This window comes from Tachysurus fulvidraco, chromosome 12 (genome assembly GCF_022655615.1).
Source record: "Tachysurus fulvidraco isolate hzauxx_2018 chromosome 12, HZAU_PFXX_2.0, whole genome shotgun sequence".
Classification (NCBI taxonomy): Eukaryota; Metazoa; Chordata; class Actinopteri; order Siluriformes; family Bagridae; genus Tachysurus; species Tachysurus fulvidraco.
Genome location: NC_062529.1, coordinates 8,552,577 through 8,573,832, shown reverse-complemented (window position 1 = coordinate 8,573,832; position 21,256 = coordinate 8,552,577). Strand labels below are relative to the sequence as shown.

Here is a 21,256-nt window from a genome sequence, read left to right as displayed (position 1 = left end):
CATCATTCAGCGAGTGAACAAGTGGTAGGAAGTAGATAAGACACACTCACCAGCACAGTCCACATTGATCAAGCTGAGGGTTGCTGGGACACAGGATGTGTCTAGTGAATGCATGTTCCTCAAAACCATCTGCACCATGCCAGCCTTCAGCCTCTCGGGAAGGAGAGAGAGAAGGAAAATGGGCAAGTAGACAATGTAGCGCAGGTGACACAGCACAGGAGTCATGACCTTGCCCTGCGGACTTGAGGCCATGCGTTCGATAGTGGGGAACAGCAGCACAGACTTCACCACCTAACCATGGGAGGAGTAGGGGCAGTGAGTACGCTCATATTAGACATACTTCAGGTGATTTTTGAAATATATGGCAGATTGAACAAGATGTTAACCTTAAAAAATTATAAGGTGACATTGTGTGTACTAAAAAAACTAAAAAAACGTTTACTGTAAGAGGTTTAAGAACTTCATATCTCACAAACATATAAATTCTACCCTACAAAGCCATTTAACAAAGAGGCTTTATCATCCTATGCCAAGATCAAATCTGTCCAAAATTCATACCCCATGTTTCTTGCTTTGAGTCCAAAAGGTTTTTAGCACTGCAACTGCCCTTAGAAAGGCAAGATAGATTAGCTGGATTTTAGATGAAGGTGAAAGAAAAAAAAATCTGTGGCTCTACAAGACTGGGAGAGTTAAGAGCACTGGTCTATATTGAATCACAAAAACAGACTATAAAAACAGGCCTAAAAAGGTCTCTCTGTAGCAATAATATCAGTTTACATTCCTGGGATTCATTTGCTCTTGCTCTGCACATTAACTGAACCACATGCACTTCGGGGAAAAAAGAGAGCACTGGATTGACATGTAGTGTAAAAGATGCTACAGGTGGTTTCTTACACTTTTCTCTTCCACACAAATATGATGCACCTGACATGTAATTCCAAATCTGCCTCTGGGTGAGCAAAATATGAGAAATGACATGTAACTTTTGGGATTTGTTTATTATGAAACTGATACGAGACAGAACCATAGAGTATGAGAGTGTGAGAGAAAGGAAGAGAGACAAAGAGAGAGAGAGAGAGAGAGAGAGAGAGAGAGAGAGAGAGAGAGACAGAGAGAGACAGAGAGAGAAAGAGACTTCTAGAAACAGGAAGCACCTGTCTCTGTTTGGCCACTGACTAGAAAATGGCTCAACTCATTCAGTAAGACAAAGTGAACGTGCTTCGTCTGCATTTGCAAAGCTTTGCAGTTGGGGCCAAGTATTTTTTCAATGAAACTATACAGTGCAATATCCATTCCCTTGTGCCGAAATATGAAATAGCCAGCCGCATGTATTGCCAGATGTAATTTATTCATTGTCAAACCAATTTCAAGCACCGATACTGCTGCTAGTCAGAAAAGACATCGGATTTGACTTATAGCACAACATCTGTTAACTCTCTGGTACAAACAATAGAAAGCACAGAGCCCAATGTATGTCCCAGTAAAACTTTTGAATTAGGATCTGTTTCTACTGATCCATATAACTATATCTTTCCTCCGTGGAGAGATGAGAAAACCTGGTGAAATCAAAGTGATTAAATACATCCTTTTTGGGGACATTTATAGGCAAGGGATTTACTGGTCTAAGGCAAATAAACTATAATAAATTATATTGCGCAATTACCGACAAAACCATTTATGGTAATAAATCCATCTATAATTAAAAGCAAACTTTTGCTAAACAAAAGTATTATATGTTCTCGAACATATTGTTTGACCAAAAACAAAAAAACACCTCAGACTAAACATGAATGTAGCTTTACATTCTTAAGTCTTTCTTTCTTACTTATAAATGAACTATTTATATGTTTTATGTTTGAGCAGCTCTCACTCATTACTCATGACCAATCCTGCCTACTGCCAGTTTATTTATTTATTTATTTATTTATTTATTTATTTATTTATTTATTTATTTATTTGTACCCATCTGTAATGGTTTCTAACATACCAACCCATTCTATTCCCCGCAATATAAACAAATTAGTCATTTAATCTACTGTGATGCTGACCATGATAAATCAGTTACTGAAGATGATTGAACTCTCATGTTAATGAATGTGGCCCTTTTCTTCTCTGGAGTTTCACATCTGACTGCCTACTACTGAGAGCATGAACTTAAAAGACGGCTTTAAGGTCAGATGCGCTGATGAACATTTCTATTCTTTACTTCCTGTGTTTCTATGTAGAAATTGTAGGTTTAAGGAATCTTGAGTGACTAGATCAGGTAGAGGGAGAGAGAGAGAGAGAGAGAGAGAGAGAGAGAGAGAGAGAGAGAGAGAGAGAGAGAGAGAGAGAGAGAGAGAGAGAGAGAGAGAGAGCATAAGCGAGTGTGTGAACAGGTGACCTTTGATGTGTAAAGTACTAAGTTTGATGAGAAGCAGCTCCTCTTCATGGAGGTCACAGGAATGGAACTCTGGGAGGGGTTTTCTAATTGCCCACTCTCTCTTTCTCCCTCACACACATTGACACAGCCTCAGGATTTCAAAAGTGCAGGCTTACTCTCATACACACTTAATCTTTGCCACATGTAAACAAACACCTGTCTATTTGTGGGTACAGGTCTTCCTAAACTTCCTGTATTTTGCCGGGGGAGATTGAGAGAGAGAAAGAAAAAAGTTGGTCACTGAATCCTGTGTACTAAAATCTGTAGTGGACGAGATGTCACAGGCTCATTTTAACTCAGCACTGACAACAAGGCTGTGCAGCATTATTCTTTCTTTTATTATTTATTGTTTATTATTGATGTATTATTCATTGTCTTTCTTTTCTGGTTCGTAGCTCATTACTTTCGAGAAAGTATGCAAGCCTAGAGTTCATAAAGATGTACGGTAAAGACAGCAATAATGTAATTTAAGTAATAACTGACAGTGTAATGTAAATAAATGGTGTCTGACTGCCATTAATATGTTACGCAACCATATAAAGGGCAATATACAACTATATAACTATAAACCTTTTTCTTAGCAGCATCTAAAGTGTATGCAATCTGGTACAATGTTCTACTCACCAATAGTCTGGAAAAACTTTTAAACAATTTTCTGCCCAATTTATTTATTCATGTAGTTGAAAAGCAAGGTACATACTTGCAAAAACTAGGTCTACAAGAGCAATTTGGAAGTAATCATGAAATGTACCAGATTGGTCAGTGGAATACTTGAATGTGCTGAAGTTCTGACCAATCTGCAGCGTGTTAAGCAAATTTAACTATTTGGTTTTTTAAAACCTGGTGTGCACTGAGGCTGTAACTCGAGCCAGCTATATAATGTAATGTTTATGCTTTTACTTGGCACACACAGTGACTGTAATGATGTTTTATTTAAGTGAATTATGAAGTAATGCCAACACTTTTGGACCTCACCCCTGTCTGCCCTAACCTTTTCTCCATGAATGGAGGCCCACCCAAAGTGCTGTGATACAGATGCACACACTCGCAGGAAGCGGGAGACGCATTTTTTTTTTTTTTTTTTTTTGTTCGAGGAATTTTGGGGACGTGCCATCGTTCCACTAAGGCTAATGACACTTGTTGAGTTCTTTCCTTTAAACATCTGTAAGATTTCCATTACCTTTCCCAGATAACGACTCTGTTTAAACATTTAAAATACTATTATCTTTTATTCAACAGACTTTAGTGTACCAATTGTTCAAGATTTTTTAAAAACAATTTGCGTTCCAAGACAATATTAACATTTCCCAGTTTAGCATTTTATCCGAGTCAAATTGCTGTCAAAATAATGATCTCCGGTTTCAAAATTATGTCTGGCTATATACTCAGGCAGATAGATACTTTAACACAGGAACTAAACAATCTATGGTGCTTTTGAATGTGCTTTAGCATGCGAGCAATATAACAGATCTGACATACGATATAAACAAAACCTGACTGCAAAACAATTTTGGCTTTTCAGAGTACCAGTTTCACTTGAGTGGATTGTTTGTATATTTTGATTAAGGAGTCAAAAGTGTAAGGAAGAGTTCATGTGGTGATGTGAGCTGGAGTTCACTGTGTGCATCACCAAAAAATGGTTTGAATTAGCTTGATGAAAACCAACGACGCACCATATTTTCCCATCCTTACTCAACGTACAAGAGGTCTGCAGAAGATACACATTTTGATCATGCGTATAAATAAAGTAAAATACAAAACAAATGGAGATTGCTTTACACATCTGTTTAGATTTATCCATGAAGATCAAGGTGGGCAAATTAGCTTGCAATTTGTAGGTGAATTAACCTAAATTTTATACATGAAACAAGAACATTCTGTATCACAGTAGTAATGACAAACGATTAAAAAGTTACTTGTTGATAGAATATCAACAGAAGTAAGAATAAACTTAAGATCAATATCTAAAGAAACTTTAGACTTTACTTAAGTTCTACTTAAGCTCTTAAATCAAATAATCTGTCATTCCCAAGGTACATGATGGAATAATTTCTTAGCTTGTGCCCTGGCCCCCTGCAAAATAGCCTGCTAGTTCTTGAAGGGCTTTCTTCTCATGGCAGTCAGTCTAACTGAGAAATGTCTGCTGTGCTCTCAGAGTTGTTCATTAGACCAGCTGGAGTCTAAACATTCACCTCAGAGTCTTAGAATGGGCAGAAGTCCCAACAATGCTGAGTAGGCTGGAGTTACACAATTTCAGCACACATGTGCAGCAGACCAAAGACGATATTCATTCAGTCGCGTAACCCTGATCTTTCTAAGACAAACATGTCCATAATGATGTCTAGTAGCATTCAGTCAAAGTGGCTGGGCATGTAGTGATGAGTATTTAAGCCACAAGCCCAGTCGCCTTGCCATTTTAAATTACCCGCATGACAATAATCTTTTATGAATACAAGTCTATACCGACAAGAGCCAATCAACATTAAAAGGAACTACTGTATTTGTCCTTCAGAATAATCTCAGTGGTGATATTGTTAAAGGAACCTTTTTAAGTGACTGGCTGGAAGCCATACATGCTGCTTCCATTTACAAGCTGAAAAATTATGCCACCTGTCCACTTCAGAGAAAAAAGCCAAGCAAAACTTGCTATTGTCTCCCTAGACCTCAGCAGGGCCCTTGACTCAAACCCACATAGTTAGAGCCTAACGGAACAGGAGTTTCTGATTATCACATATCATACATAATCACCATGTTGCATTTTTGGCAGTCTACAATCTGCAGCAGTGAGGGAAATATTTTTTTTTTCTTTTTTATACTCTTTTTTCTTCTTCTATGTAGACATGCCATGCCACGACTTCATAATAGTTTAGGTATAACCTGGTCCAGAAAAGGAAATAATAGACAATAGTGTACACGTAAAGAATATTAAAGAAAGTTAACAAGGGTGGATTCAAATAGCGTATTAAACTGTTAAACATCTTAAGATATTTGAAGCACTAGATGGACTACTGTCCCCTCCCAAACTTTGGAATGGCAAGGTCAATTAATTATTTTTTAAAAGTTGTTTTTTATTAAAGTTGAGCACGTGAAAAGAGTACAGAATTTCGGGTTTTATTTCCAGGTATTTAAATGGATTAAACAACTTGGACAATAGCATATTTGTATAAGAACACAATTTTCAGTCAAAAATATTGGAACATGTGACCGACATGTATTTCGTATTTCCACACAAACAATCCACAAACATTTGGCATAGCCGACATAACAAATTGGAATGTCCGTCCAAGTAAAACGGCAACAGCTGACATAAATTTTGACAGATGACAGAACTGATGACAGAAATTTTGTGAGAGCTGTGAAGAAAAACCTAAAACAACAGTCACCAACAACATTTACAGGGCACGGGTGACAATATTACGCAATATTAACCTCTACCAAAATGAAGGAAAGTGTGGAGAAAGTGTGGATCTACTCATTATCCAAAACATACAAGTTCAACTGTGAAACATGGTGGAGGTAGTGTCATGGCTTGGGCTTGCAAGGCTGTGTGTAGAGCAGCCTCATTAATCCTTATTGATGATGTAACATATGATAGTAGCAGAAGACGTCTACAGAAACATTCTGTCTGCCAATTTACAGAGAAATGCTAGCAGTCTAATTTGGACGAACTCCAAACAAGATAACAACTAAAATTTAAAGGCTTTAGACTGGCCAAGTCAATCACCTCCTGAGAAAGAAACAGAAGTGAGACATACTTCAAACCATATATCTATAAACCAAAAAAGAAAGAAAACAATTTAGTGATGTCAATGAGTCGCAAGCTTGATACAATATTTCCTCATATCCAGTTCTTAAAGCATAAAAGTGTACACATTTCCAGGACATGCTGTAAAAGTTATTATATGACTGAATGAGTAAGGTCTTTAAGCACTTGAACTTTATGTGAAGAATTATGATGTAGATCTTGTCTGTTATTATGAGTTATATGCACATCTGTATAAGGCCCTTGAGTGGAACTAAATATTTCTAAAGAAGAAAACAAGGGACTGAAACAGGCAGGAAGTTAATGAAAAGAGGTGAGGGATAGGGAGAGGGAGAAAAAAACACTAGAAGCAAAGCCTGAAAATAAAAATGACAAAGTACACATCTTAGTAGCAAAAAAATCCCCAGAGGGAGAAAGAAAATCAAAGTTCTTTTTCACCTTATTTAATCTCCTGACCTTTTGCACAGCAGGCACATGGGAGAAGAACTGTCTTATTATCCTGTTCAGCAGTGGCATCTCAGGACACTTCTAAACTGTACATAATCCTGCTCATGTTTTGCTGAACATTTAAACCATGCCAGACACACATTAGTAAAGCAGAATACAGAGGCCGAGCAGACAGGGCCAAGAAAGTCATGCAGAGCTAGTCATTATTTACATGCTTTAATAAAGAGAAGCAGGCTGAATGAGCAAACAATAGCCTCTAGAGACAGCTGTGAGTCACTAAGTGAAATTCATTCTTCCTGCTTAGACTTTATGCTGGGTCATTGTTCTTAAGCTCTAAAACAGTGAAGAGAAAAGAAATAGAATTCATTTAATCATGGTAAAAGCAAGCTGTTTATGTGGCTTATATTATCATGTCTTTAATGGTCAGATTAAGAAATTACACCCAAAATAAGTAAATAAAGATCAAAATTAAAGCTGAAATTGAACAGTATAAATACAGTACATCGAACTGTGAAAACGTGAATATATATTAAACAAAACAAAACAAAAACATGTTTCTTGGTATAACTTTTTACCTTTAACTCTGGGTCTCTCTTCATCATCTCCAGAATGATGTAGCAGCCGATTGAGTGACCAATCAGGATAAGGTGTGTGTCTCGGGGCACGTGTTCCAAGAGAAAGCCGAGTTTGTGCTCAATCTGCCCATTCAAGCCAAACACATCCTCTGCCTCGGCCACCGAAGCATCTTAAACGTACAAAACAAGGCAATAAACAACCTACACATAGCGATCATCGTACTGACCAATATCTGTTTCCTGATTACAGGAGTCTCATTACAGCTGTTAGAAACAGTGAACAATACAGTAATATAAGGGGCACTTTAAATTGGCAAGTTATTCATGTGTGGCGTTTTCTTTCAACATCTTGATCTTGTTCTTCATTATGTTTTTGGACAGGTAAAATAACACCTTATCAACAATTCCAGTAACCTGAAGTCCTGAACAATGCTTGGCAGGCACTGATATTAATGTCATCCAAGCAGCACTAAATGAAGTAGTGTTAATTCGAGAAAGGGTCTGAATCTCTGAGACACAGTGGATGGGTGTTGGACAAGAGAAAAGATGGATACTGCTGTGACAATATTAAGCAACAATGAAAGTGGAAGCTCTGTGGTTAAGGTGGTGGATTATTAATTGCATGGTTTTGAGTTTGAATCATAGGACCACCGAGTTGCCAGTGCTTGGCCGCTGAGCAAGTCCCTAACTCTTTTCTGGTATTTTTGAACAGATTTTGAGATGTAGTTGGGATGGATATTTTGCTGGATATTGTGACAAACCTACACACTGGTGCATATTAACACTCTTGGCCAGAGAGCTAATACTGTAATTAACCACATAAGCTTTTGTTTCATTACATGCTGTTAAGTATCTGAATGCATCACATACACACACACACACACACACGCACACACACGCACACACACAATTTTTTTTCTTTTTTTTGTTTAAGAAATCTGATAAATATTTGGACGGAATCTTCTGTAATCAAACCATCCTCAATATGACTAAAAAAAATTATAATGGAAAATATTTATTTTTAATTTGAAATTTTATATTCCTTTAAATCTGCTCTGCGACAACACAAATTCAAACCAACAAACCTACATTTTAATAAATGACAAATGTAAGTAATTGTAAATAAACATGTCTTATTTCCTTAAATAAAAATAAAGTAAAGGTTAGCTTAAATAAAGAGCCATCCTCTAAGGAAATTTCAAAATTTTTGAAAACTTTATTTCCAGCTATGGTACTCTTTGCTATATACACACAATTAAGACTTTAAAACACTGATGAAATGACGGTCTTTCAGGTCTGGATAAAGCCGTAAACTTGAGTAAAGTCGATAATATTTTGAAAAATGGTTGTGCAACAAATCACTACATGATTAGGTAATTAGTGATTAGTCTTATGTAAATTTTCTGTTCACCAAGTACTGACAAAAAAACAGCATATTAATATCACGAAGGAAGATCTATTCTGATTTATAGGTTGTATGATTAATTAAAGATTTAGAAAATAAAAAAACCCTATTTGTCCATCTAACTTCTTTTTCTACAATGGGCCAAAACTGTGCCAAGAAAACATTCCCTGTACCATTATACCACCTCCACCAGCCTGATCATTTGACAGGCAGGTTGGGTCCATGGATTCAAGGCACCAAATGGCATCCATGCTCAAAACTCTAGTGGACAGTCGTGCCAGAACAGTGGAGGCTATTATAATAGCAAGAACGAAAAAAATCTGGAATGTGGTATTCAAAAAAGTCACAACGGTATGATGGTTTGGTGTTTCCACAAATGTCATGAGGAACAAGCAAGGTTACAATATTAAATTTATGAATGAGAGAGTACATAGTGACATTGGCCAGCAAGAGATGTCTTTTCTGCCATGTCTGGTCTGTGTAGGAGATGAACAGTTGGGGTGAGGGTTAAATAGCTGCCTTTCAGTTTAAATAATTGAGTGGGTGCAGAGCAAAAAATGTTCTAAAGGCTCATCATTAAAAGATGCTAGGTCAACTAACCAATTTACACAGCTGGTTGATACAAGCATGGGCCTATATTCAAAAACAAGGTCACCTCATTGTTGTCTGGCCACCAAGACGTGCACGGCAAGCTTGTTATCAGAGCATGGAATTCCCTAACACTTTACAGAAGTGATCACTATCACAAAAGCAGTTTTTAGTTTGGAATACTAGAAAAGCCCAAGGGAAAGGGTGCCAAGGATATAGTGGCAAATGGACCAAACTCATCGTGTCAGTCAGAAAGGACAATAATACACTTAGGTGAACTGTGATGGCTGCCTTGTCTGTTTAAAATAGACAGACTTGTAAGAAATTACAGATTGTCTGAAACCAGATTCCACAAGATACACATCAGAAAGTGCTCATTCCCAAAAAGGCTTATATATCATAGAGGAACATGTTAAGACACTAAATGAAAAACCTATGGACCGTGTTTACCATTTTAAACGATAATATGACCCGACTCTTCTTCTTGACTCTGATGAACCCGAAGTACTTGTACAGACCATGCAACAGCCATGGGCAAACATTTTGACAATGACTTATTAAATAATAAAATATTAATTTTCACGAAGTCTGCTGCTTCAGTGTTTTTAGATCTTAGAAGTATCATTACAAGCATTTCATAAGAGTCAGAGTCTTTAATGGACAATAACATTACAATTGACCTCTACAATTCACCTTGGCATGGTGTCTGGCATCAACCTCTGGGCCACATCCTGACTAATGGCTCTCTATTCTTGCATAATCAATGCATGGATTTAGAGAAATTGTGGGTTTTTGTTTGTCCACCCACTTCTTGAGGACTGACCACAAGTTCATGAAGGGATTAAGGTCTGGTGAGTTTCCTGGCCACTGAAACCTTCTTCACGGCAATTAAACCTTTATCCTTGAAGTTCTTGATGATCCGATAAATTATCGATTTAAGCACAATTTTACTAACAGCAATATGATAACTGTACTTGTTTCTTTGTAGGTAACCATAGTTAACAAAGAACGAACAATGATTTCAAGCACAAGCACCGCCCTCCTTTTAAAGCTTCCAGTCTGTTATTCTAACTGAATCAGCATGACAGAGTGATTTCCAGCCTTGTCCTCATAAACACTCAAACACTCTGTTAATGAGAGAATTACTGACATGATGTCAGCTTGTCCTTTTGTGGCAAGGCTGAAACCAATCAGCAATTAGTTCACTTGGTAACACGGACAAACAAAATCCACCTTGTCTTTAACAAGCTTGTAACATATATTGGCATCACAATTAAATGCAGACCACACTCTATCTTGGGCACTAGAGGAATGGGTATACGAGTTTCTTGCTAAAGCTAGCCATCCATGGATGGATTGAAATGAGGAGCTTTTGTGCAAGATAGAGCAAACTGTCCAAACTCACTGCCTTGTTGATTGATGCATCAAACTTTCACAATGATTTCCAAAAGCACTAGAATGTGATCATCTCAGTTGATATGACCTGTTCTTACACCAGGGACCCCCATGTCCCCTGCGCCACCACACTGTCTCACAGCTAATGAATGAGGCATTTAGCTTAGATTTTGATAAATCTGGAACCATGTCTGCAAAAGTATTAGTAATATTACATACATTTTTCCTCAGAGAAAAATGACTTCCTCATTTCTCACCATATGGAGAAGGAGAAAATCTGATCAGGGTAAGATAGCATAATAGTCATATGATCTCCTCAAACATCTTAGCTGGCTGCAGTCCTATAATCTATAACTTCAAAAATGGGTTGTAACAAAAGCAGCTATTTCAATGGACAAGGGCATCTGTGAACCAAATGGCAGAATATGATGAAAGATGAATCATTGTTTAAAGACAACAGTCCAGGGGGAAATAGTGGCCTATATACATGATACCGCTGTGCTTAAACCTCTTGTTGACGATGATCAGTGGTGTCACTCAAACAGAGCTTTGGGAGAAGAAATATAACATTTAATTAGATCTTCACTTTTATCTGTGCTGCCTTGGCAAATATTTGCCCCTTGGTGTCATCTTCTGGCACACTGGATTTCATTGCAGAGCTCAGATTTATTCCGCACTCTGTACTTGTGACTCTGTGCCATGATACAGGGAGCAATGGGTGTCACTGGTATTAGTTCGGCTATAGACTCATACTGCATGCGTGTCTGTGATTAATAGTGTTTTTATAGTTGTGGTTAGGTGAACGTTCACCATTTGTTCCCAATTAAAAGAAGAGTTAGTCAGTGCTTTTGGGTTGAGGACTGTTTAATGATGACATCCTTTAAGTCTGTACATATTTTATAATCTACCACATTCTAATTCCTCTCTTTCCGCAATATCACAATAGTTACATACGTACAAATATAAATAATTATTACAATAAATTGTTATATCCGTAAATATATCAGCATATATTTGAATAAGAACTGAATGGTCTCTGAGGTATTTTTTGCCCTGTCTACAGACCTGTTATGGCCATCTTCCACCTCTACTGTCCAATCCATCAAGCTAGCCAGTGGAAGTGCTGTTTTAGGTGATCCAAGCCATCTGTATGTGGTTTGGCTTATTACAGGTGGGCTTGGCTAATGTCTTTCCCACGTAGCAGGCTCAATAAAAACGTCCACTCTGGTTCGTGATTGAACATACTGGACACATTTATACACTGGCATGAGGAAGAAGAGCGAGATCTGCCTGGTTCAGCTCGCCAGCATTGTACACGTTCAACATTCCTCCCTACTGTGTGGTAAGGAGAATCCCTTTTCCCTGAGATTTGTCTGGCAGCTACACACTGTGACACAACTACAGCTCAGCAAGATGGCCATAAATCCTTAGTGTTAGACATAAAATGTCTTTAGCTACCTTGGATTAAGAGCTATGGGGAAATGAAATAAACAATGAAAATATTCATTAGAATTTAGGTTACACAATTTAGCAATGATGACATTTTTCTTAATGTCGTTTGGATCGTCTGATAGCCTTTAATTGATGCCTCACAATTTGTGGGACAACTGCAGTCTTTAAACCTGTTTAATTGTCTGCTGCCACCTACTGTCTTAATGGGGATAGTGATCTTGTCAAGTTTTATATTTTATGATGATATCTACATTCACAGTGGATATGAACAGTATATGCCTACAGACAGGTCAGAAAACTGATCTAAAACAAAGTTAGCAGCTAAAAAAGCAAGTCATAGTTGTTTTGTTTATGTTTTAAAGAGCTGCATGACTCCCTAAACATGAGAATCTGATGTAACCAACATAAGCAACAAACAGTCAAGCAAGCTAGTCTTTGTGTCTTACCTTCAACCATATCCATCGTGTCTGGAAGTGCACAGTGCCCGGCATGACTCACAGCCCAGACTGGGTATAGCTTGTTAAATGCCTGATACAATGTCCACATGAAGGTCTTATAAAATCCCACTACACCTGGGTTGCCTGTAGAGGTGAGAGAAAAATCACAATGAACACTCTGTTATCTGCTTTATGCCAATGATGCTGAAAAATGAATGTGAACTGAAGGAAAGCAGAAATGTGAACACTTTGTGCATCTTCATTGTGCCCAAATAAAAGATCTGTTGTGAGATACACCACTGCTCCTGTAATAAAAATGTCCTTAATACATCTTGAAATTAAACAGCATGACATGAATTGAAAATTGTAAAGATGTAATGTGATTTGTAATGTGAACTAACAACAATATGGACAAAATTGATTGTCATTATTATCATTATGCATTAAACAAAAAGTAAACATTCCCCCCCCCCAGTTTATATGATTAATAGTGGCATCACATGTAGCTGCTTTTGGTATTCACTCAAGAGTTTGGTGCAGACAGACCCTTAGGACTTCAGGTAGGTACTGAGGGCCTTAATTAGTTAAATCTTACTTAACCATTCAGAACAATCTGATGATATGGTGCACAAGAAGATGCAAAACATAAGTGATATTTGATAGTCACTGCTGATCCTAATGTGTCTTTGCCTGTGTAGTCAAAGCCTGTGTGCTTTTTGCTCTGTATGCATCAGTATATCATAATAAATCGTGGAAGAAGTGTGTGTGTGTGTGTGTGTGTGCGTGCGTGTGTAAAATCACTGTTTTATGCAGCATTTGTAAGAAAAATATGCTGCCCATTCTAACTAATAAAGAATCATCTTGGAAATACGATGTTGGAGGTGTAAATTCCATCCCTGGTGTCCACTTAGGCAGTAGATAAATCTCAGTACAGTGAGTCATTTGGCCTGTTAAGAATGCTGTGAAGCTGCACAATGAGCAAAACTGTCCCAGATGCAGCTCCTTCCTCACACAAGAAAACACACATGCCACATAAAGACCTTTCTGAAAACAAATTGTATATCAGTCTATTCTCTGAAGACTACAAAATCACCATTGAAATATGGACAAGTCATTTAAACTAAGACAAAAGGTCCCAAGGTAGTCACAGGGTGAATGAAGTAGCAATGCACATGCAGTTGTTTTCCTTTGAAGTAGTAGAACAGCTGGCTTTGGTAATCAAACCTTATCAAACTGATGCCTTAGAGCAAACTGAAACATTTTACAAGCCACTTAACACCATTAATGACTAAATACAAAACCTCTAAACAAGAGCATGTGAGGGCTGAAGAAACTGTTGAGACTTTAAAAACAGCTGTGGTGTATGAGCGGTAGTCTGCACATGGGCCTAAACTATTGCGCTTGATCTTAATCGCTAGCACACACAGTTTGTTTTCATGTTTGTATTCACTTTTCATCAGTCATTAATCAGAAAACAACAGAGCTGATTATAGCTTGCTGGGTTATAAAGGTTTTTATGCCTTATTCATATGATTTTCTAGCGAGGTTCTTGTCTGTGTGTGTGTGTGTGTGTGTGTGTGTGTGTGTGACATTTTCTTCTAACTGATGTTTAAAAATATGTGCAGAACTTACAAGTGTTTTTAAATCAATTTCCTCTGCTCTTATAATTGAATTAGTTCACTTGCTACAGCTCCACTTAGAGTATGCAATGTTTTATGACATATTAACATATGTATGTGGATATTTGGGGTGTCATTTCTATATAGCAAATTTTGGTGAGCAGCCTCACAAGAAATTAAAAAGCAGCTTATATAAATAATAGCCATTAAGATCACTACAAATGTATAGCCTTTAGTTTATGCTGACACACAAATGAAATAGAAGCAACATGAATTATCAAGCAGAGGGCAATACATGAAGTGCTGTATATAAAAGATTTTAAACGTGTGCTAGGGTAGAGGTTTAAATGCTAATGTTTTATGTGAAAATTATTCTTGTTATTATTTTGGGAGTTAGTTAAGAGGTGACAAAGGGAGTGCTATTTTTTTTTCATTATAATGACAGATTCTTCTGTCTGGATTGAGGTTTTGAAGTGTTGATGCAAAGGGTCTGAATACTTATGTCCATGTGACTTTTCCTCACTGTTATTACCATACCGAATGGGCATGGAGTGATTTCAGGCAAATCTCCTGATCAGTGCATGTTGTTTCTGCTCATCGGTCTCTGGAGCTAAAACTGACCACATTTGGAGAACTCTGTCGGTACTGATGTCTGGACAGGAAGCAGACATGCAGCGAAGGCCAACAGCAGTCCTTCCAAGCCATTTTCAACCACATTCAGCATGACTAACAACTGCTTCAATTCACTACAATAAAGTCATTGCCACTCTCTATCAAGACCCAGACAGAATAAAAAGCCTTTTCCAAATACTGAATTTTTTGTAACCATCAGCTTTAAGGGCAAAGTGTGAGGGAGCTGGTGAGGAAGTGAAGCACTGCTCCACCCTGGATTACACCACAAAACCAGCAGGTTATATATCCAGGGGAAAATCTACTTGAGGAATTCATGACTATAAAATACAGTGTTTATTTGTGTATAGAGTTCAGTCAGGAAGTTAGAGTACTCTTTTATTTCCCATTATATATGTGTTGCTGGACTGGAATAAAAAGGAAAGTCTTCCTTAAAACTCTTTGGTCAGACAGGTCTAGTCTGTTTGTGTGAACAGAAATAAAAATCACATACAGAGACACACACACACACACACACACACACACACAAACACACACATATATGTATATAAAAGGGCACAGAAGCATAAGCTCCTCTTCTCTTCTCGCTCATGTTATCATTTCCCTCTTTCCACAGGGTTCATAAATTCAGCACTGTTCGCTGGAACATTAAACAGATACCTTGCCTGCCGTCTCTGACCCCGAGGCTACATGGACTACCACGCCACTGACGTAGCCTTGCAGGTGCAGAGCCCACTCGCTCCGACAACCTTTCCTTCTACATACACACACGCACACACACACACACACACACACACACACACACACACACACACACACACACACACACACACACACACACACACACACACACACACACACACACACACACACACACACACACACACACACACCGAGAGAGATAAAGAGAGAGAGAGAGAGAGAGAGAGAGAAAGAGAGGGGGGGGGCACAGACACACACACCCCTAAATCTCAGTTAAGCTAGCCAAACAGTGATGTGCGACCCATGAGGTTTTTGCAGGATGAAATATGTTGTCAAGTTTGGCACAAGTAAAAAAAATAAAATAAAAAATTGTACTGCAAACTGGGGATAACATGCATTTTAGTCTGGGACACAATTCCAAAAGCCAGCTGAACATAAACTGTCCACTTTGATTGATATCTTCAATACTGAATCACAGTCACAGATTTGGGTCACAAAAGAAGCTGTATTTTAGACATCAACAATACCCAAAGGTGCTGGAATTCTTTATCACAAGACACTGTGTGGAGTATCCTTTAATGGATCAGTTCTTAACATGCCAAAATGTCTATCTATCTTACGAAAGAGGAAGAACTGGAAATGATTTATTGACCCTGGCAAACATACAGACAAGGGTCACTGTGGCCAGATCTTTGGATAGACAACTTTATCTCTGAGGGCTCTTCTTTAAGTTCATGATTCGCTGTGTTTCCAGATGAGAGCAAGGCTGCAGGAGATTAGGTCTGAGGTACCTGATGTGTCTTTCGCAGAATGTCTCCTGTATAAAAAGTCGACGCAAATCAATAAACCATTCACATATAAAATCCAATATAATCATCACTATGTGGAAAAAATAAATAAATAATTAAATAATAATCAACTTAATCAATAAGGGGTTGCTATAAATGCAAAAACAGGTGAGTAAACAATGGTTTATTATAGATATTGAATTACCCAGGAACAGGAAACTCTATGTTTAAAGTCTCACTTGTAACGACTAACATCATCATCATCATCATCATCATCATCATCAATAATTATCCAAGGTGTTCCTCATTGCTCTGTTTACTGCAGCACCTCGTTTGCAAGACCAGATGGATGGTAAGGGTTTTGCACAAAATAAAGCAATAGAAAAGTGTGAAGCTTAAGCAGAAAAAGAAAGAATATTGGGAAACTAGGAACTGTGAGGATTGACAAGGGCACTCCGTATAGTTTCAGTATTCTGCGAAAATGAAAAATGAAGCAAAGCATGGGGAAAAAGTAGAGAAGAAAAAAACCTTCAGGCTTCAATCGTTATTAAAAGACATAATTTTACATAGATTGATTCAGGAATCCCTCAGTCTGGAAAAGATTGGAAAAGAGCAAGAAGAGCTCATAGCAACACCCTTATAGATAGTATATGGGGAGCTGAGGAAAGACTAGAATGAATCTTTGTAAGATCATTATGAATTATCAAACAATGTGATTCTGAAGGTTATTGGTAGCAGCTGCTTGGAGAGTGCTGTGCACATCAGGTTCTTCTAAATGTAAACCATCTGTAGAGGCCATTCCAAACTCTCTGAACATCTTTATGGCTTTAATATGAGCTATAACAAGTTACTCTTCTTACTCCCCCACCTCCCCATTCCCCAACAAATTATGAATAGCTCAACAATGTGTAAAAAAAAAAAAAAAAAAGTAAACTTCTTCATTCTCAAGTGATGGAAGACCTATTTTACTAAAGACCAGCACACCACACCACTCCACACCACACCACACCACATTTGTAAAATAAGAGTTATCGATCATCTATGCACAGCATATGCTGGCAGCATCTATTCACTGTAATGTAAAAACATTTTCCAAAACAACCACTGAAGAACATTTCGGTTCTATGTTAAAATATCTCCAGTATTACACAGTGCAGCTGTCTGGATGGTAAAACAATCTGCATTGGTTATCTCCCAGTAGTGGTCATGCAGAGCTAAAGATATCTCAAGACAATTAGGATAAGCTGTGGCTATTCAGCGATCCGACAGATCGACATGGGTGTTATGCATCTAAAGTTAACTGCAACCAAAAGGAATGTCAATTCATCTGGGCACAGATCCTATCACTGCTTTCAGGCTCTCCTGATTAACTGGAATTTGATCCCATCGGGGAAATACCTGACATCTTAAAAAGGTTGAAATAACCCGTGTTTGGTCTGATAAGGCTTGAGATAAGCAGAGATACTCTGCACGAAACACAGAATCCTGTAGAAACAAGTCATTAAGCTTATCATTCTGGCAGAGGGGTAAAACTCTGCATGCTGTCTATAAACAGATCATTAATAAACAACATCTTAACGCTTACAGGAAAACATTATACTACGATTAAAAAGGAATAGAGTTCATGTCATTCTATATATTATTAACGTTTTCTGACCTTAGTATTACAACGTACAAGAGCTGTTTGAGATATTTACAGCTCAACAAAGACCAACAATTTATGATTACTTCAAAATTATTTTATCAAAATTGACAGCCAAACAGTGTCCAAACACAGGCAGAGCTCTCGTCTCTTAAGCACATTAAATAAATAATAAATTGTAATACTCTCAGGAGGAAGCCATTTAATTTAAAGTTATCATATAGATTTTGAACAATATTAATATAAATTTTGCAGACATTTTTTTGGAACACATCCGTGGAGCTGAAAATTAGAAAAAGAAAAAAAGAAAAGAAAAAAACTTTCCCTGGTTTGATGAATTTCAAATTCAAATCATGAATCTACGGACACACACCTGCCTTGTGTCCGGCATCAAAAAACACTATGTTAGAAAGCAGGAATCATCACAAAATATGCCTTATTTGTAACATCTACATTACAGCACAGTGAAATCATTTTCTTTCCAGATCCCAGCTTGTTAGGAAGCACAATGTCAGTCATGATACACCGCCCCTGGAGCAGAGTTAAGGGCCTTGCTCAAGAACCCAACAGTTTCAGCTTGGTGTTACTGGGGCTTGAACCTTCAACCATCTGAACAGTAACCCAAAGCCCAAGCCATTAATCTACCTCTGCCCTAGAGCAGGAGATTCACAACATGAATGTAGAGCTGACAAAACTGCAGCAATTATGCGACGCAGTCACAAAAACAACCAGAACTTCCTACGGCTTGTGGAATCCATGCCACACACACACAAGAACAAAATGTTGTTCTAAATGCACAAGGGGACCAGAAACCAGAATTAGGTGTTGCAGTTGGTGTTTGTGGTGTGTCTAATAAGGTGGCTGTTCAGTGTACATTAGAAGATTTTATAGTTTTTTTTAAACTGTTTCTGCACAACCACACAAATACTTCCAAAAGCATTTTGTCCAGTAGTCTACTGGCTGACCTTCAGTTCCTGGTTAGACTGGAAACATCTGTTTATGAGGCACTCAGCACGCACCTATCAGTAATACTTAATCTTAATGTTATCCACAATACTAGCTCTGTGCTGTGCTGAAGATTTTCTAATTTACAGATGCGTTTACATTTACGCTGTTTCTATAGAAGGGTACTGTCCATGTTTTGTATACTTATTTTATGTATTATTTCATTATTTTATTATTAACTATAAGTCTAATGGGGGGGGTATGTAGTACATGTCTAGCTAAAAAGTACTTTCTCTTCCGTCTCACCCTAAAGTCTGTTCTCTTCTGTCACAGTGTAAATTAAACAGGGTTTTTAATGGGCCTTTGGCTGCTAATATTGTACTCATCCACTGTTCACCCTGTAGGACGATTGGCTGACAGACAGGATTTACTTGTGAACTTGGAAAAAGAATATTACACATTAAAAAACACCACAGGATGAATAAAATCTCTCACTGAAGAAGTAGATTAGATGTGGTTAATAGGTAAGACAGAACCTTATAATACTGAGGTAAAAAGATTTGCTAAGATAAATGTAATGTTTTTCTTAAACGTTGAATGCTATTTCAGATACAAAAAAAAACAAAACAAAAAAGAAAGGTTTACTCATCCAGTGAAGGAAGATTTTACACATGTAACCCTGACAATTGTTCAATGCCACTAGAAAACAAGTCCCTGATAGGTAACAATGTTCCAGCCATAAATGGACAAAGCATGACAAGTCTTCTGCAGCCTTTTTAGAGCTTACGCTTTGACTTTATATAACTGGTTCCACCCTTCTCTCAGACTGTTATGTATTTTTTTTAACACATTAAAACCTCAGCACCTGCGCTCCCACCATGATTGTTATGAAACACTGGAAGAGAAAGAGGGTTGATTCTGGTGAGACGATGGTGATTATTGTTGTTATCTTTAGGGAAAAGGGCACAGGCTCTACAATAACAGCCCTTTACTCAAGCTCTCTGAAGGCCATAAAGAGTCCATTGAGTACAATGCTCAGTGACATTCAGAGCTGAAGAAAGCAGCCGTGCAACGTAGCCATCGTTAAGGTCATCGTCCTGAGCAGGTTTCACACCTGTAGCTGGAGGCTCGATGCTTAATAAGTTAGCAGCAGTAATTCGACATGTGTTAAATGTGTCTGATCTGGGTTACATAATCATTGCACTTTCTATTTCAGTTATAGTCAGACAATGAAACCCATTGAAAAGGAAAAGGCTGGACAGAAGAGCGAAACAATTACACTGAATCAATAAAACTAAGCTAGCTATTTTATCTTTAAAACTACAGAACCTGTGAAATATCTGTTCCTTTCTGATGCATCAATTGCAAGCCATCATATGATCACATTTTCCTGTAATATCACCATCATGTACTTCTCCTTATGTAATACGTTTGCTCAACATTCACAACAGACAACTAATTAAGTAAAATCATCAACCTTCACAATCAATGGTGAACTGTTGCATTTTATTCTGTAGAACATGACACGAGGCTCAATGTTAAATCGTAGGAGATACTGTATAATGAACAGTACATGACAGTATATGAAAAGTTCTTGGAGTACAAATGGGGCTGAAAATGCTTTACCAACAAAAACACATTTTCTGCCTAATACAATGAAACACAGAGTATATGTGTTGAAGTAAATCCATTACAAAGCTCAAACGCAAAGCTATTAAAAGGCTTGAATAATTACACAGGCTCTCACATGCAGTTACCCATTCTCCATTCCCATCACAAACTGCTTTTTTTTTTTTTTACCACCAACTTTACTTGCATCTTGGCCTTTGAAATGATCCTACTTACGCTCTAAGAAATACAGACACGTCCGCTAACGTCAGTTTCCTATAGTGAACCATGGCCACATTGGACTAACCTTCCCAGAACTCATCTGTACTCCCACGCTCACAGTCACTGTCCTTTTAGTTATATTCAGCTGTGTTCAATTCTTTGCCTTTGTTTAAATGACCTTTTATTACTCTGACCTGTGCTTTGCCTGCCATTTTTCGATTTTCTACTACAGTTCACTTTTCTCACTTACACATGTGTAGTCTGCCTTTAATGGCTTATGTTGAGTGTAATATATACATCTCAATATACATTTTAATAATGAAGGCACTGTACATATTCTAGTGTACTCTTTTTGTTTATTTAACCTTAATTCCCCTCATTCTTAACTTCTTAATTTAAATACTTTTCAGTGTTTTAACATTTTGATAAGATATACCTTTATTCGTCCCACAATGGGAAAATTTCTGTTACAGCAGCAAATATATATATATATATATAAAATGTACAGTATATACACAACACAATGTATAAATACATGGGGGGGGGGGTGTGTGTGTGTGTGTGATGGTATGCAATGTATACAATGAACAGGAAAGTGTGTCATCTCTTACAGGAA

At 37.6% G+C, this 21,256-nt stretch overlaps 1 protein-coding gene across 3 annotated transcripts in view; it reads right to left on the bottom strand.

Annotated features, from left to right (window-relative positions):
- Positions 1–21,256, bottom strand: part of ldah (lipid droplet associated hydrolase) — a 37,193-nt gene that overhangs the window by 12,775 nt on the left and 3,162 nt on the right. For all 3 annotated transcript variants that reach the window (XM_047821480.1, XM_027172552.2, XM_047821481.1), the window contains 3 exons: positions 12,494–12,628; positions 7,208–7,377; positions 51–291 (listed from right to left, as the gene is read on the bottom strand). In XM_047821480.1, the coding sequence (XP_047677436.1) occupies positions 51–291; positions 7,208–7,377; positions 12,494–12,628 (546 nt within the window). The remainder of the gene's footprint in view (positions 1–50; positions 292–7,207; positions 7,378–12,493; positions 12,629–21,256) is intronic.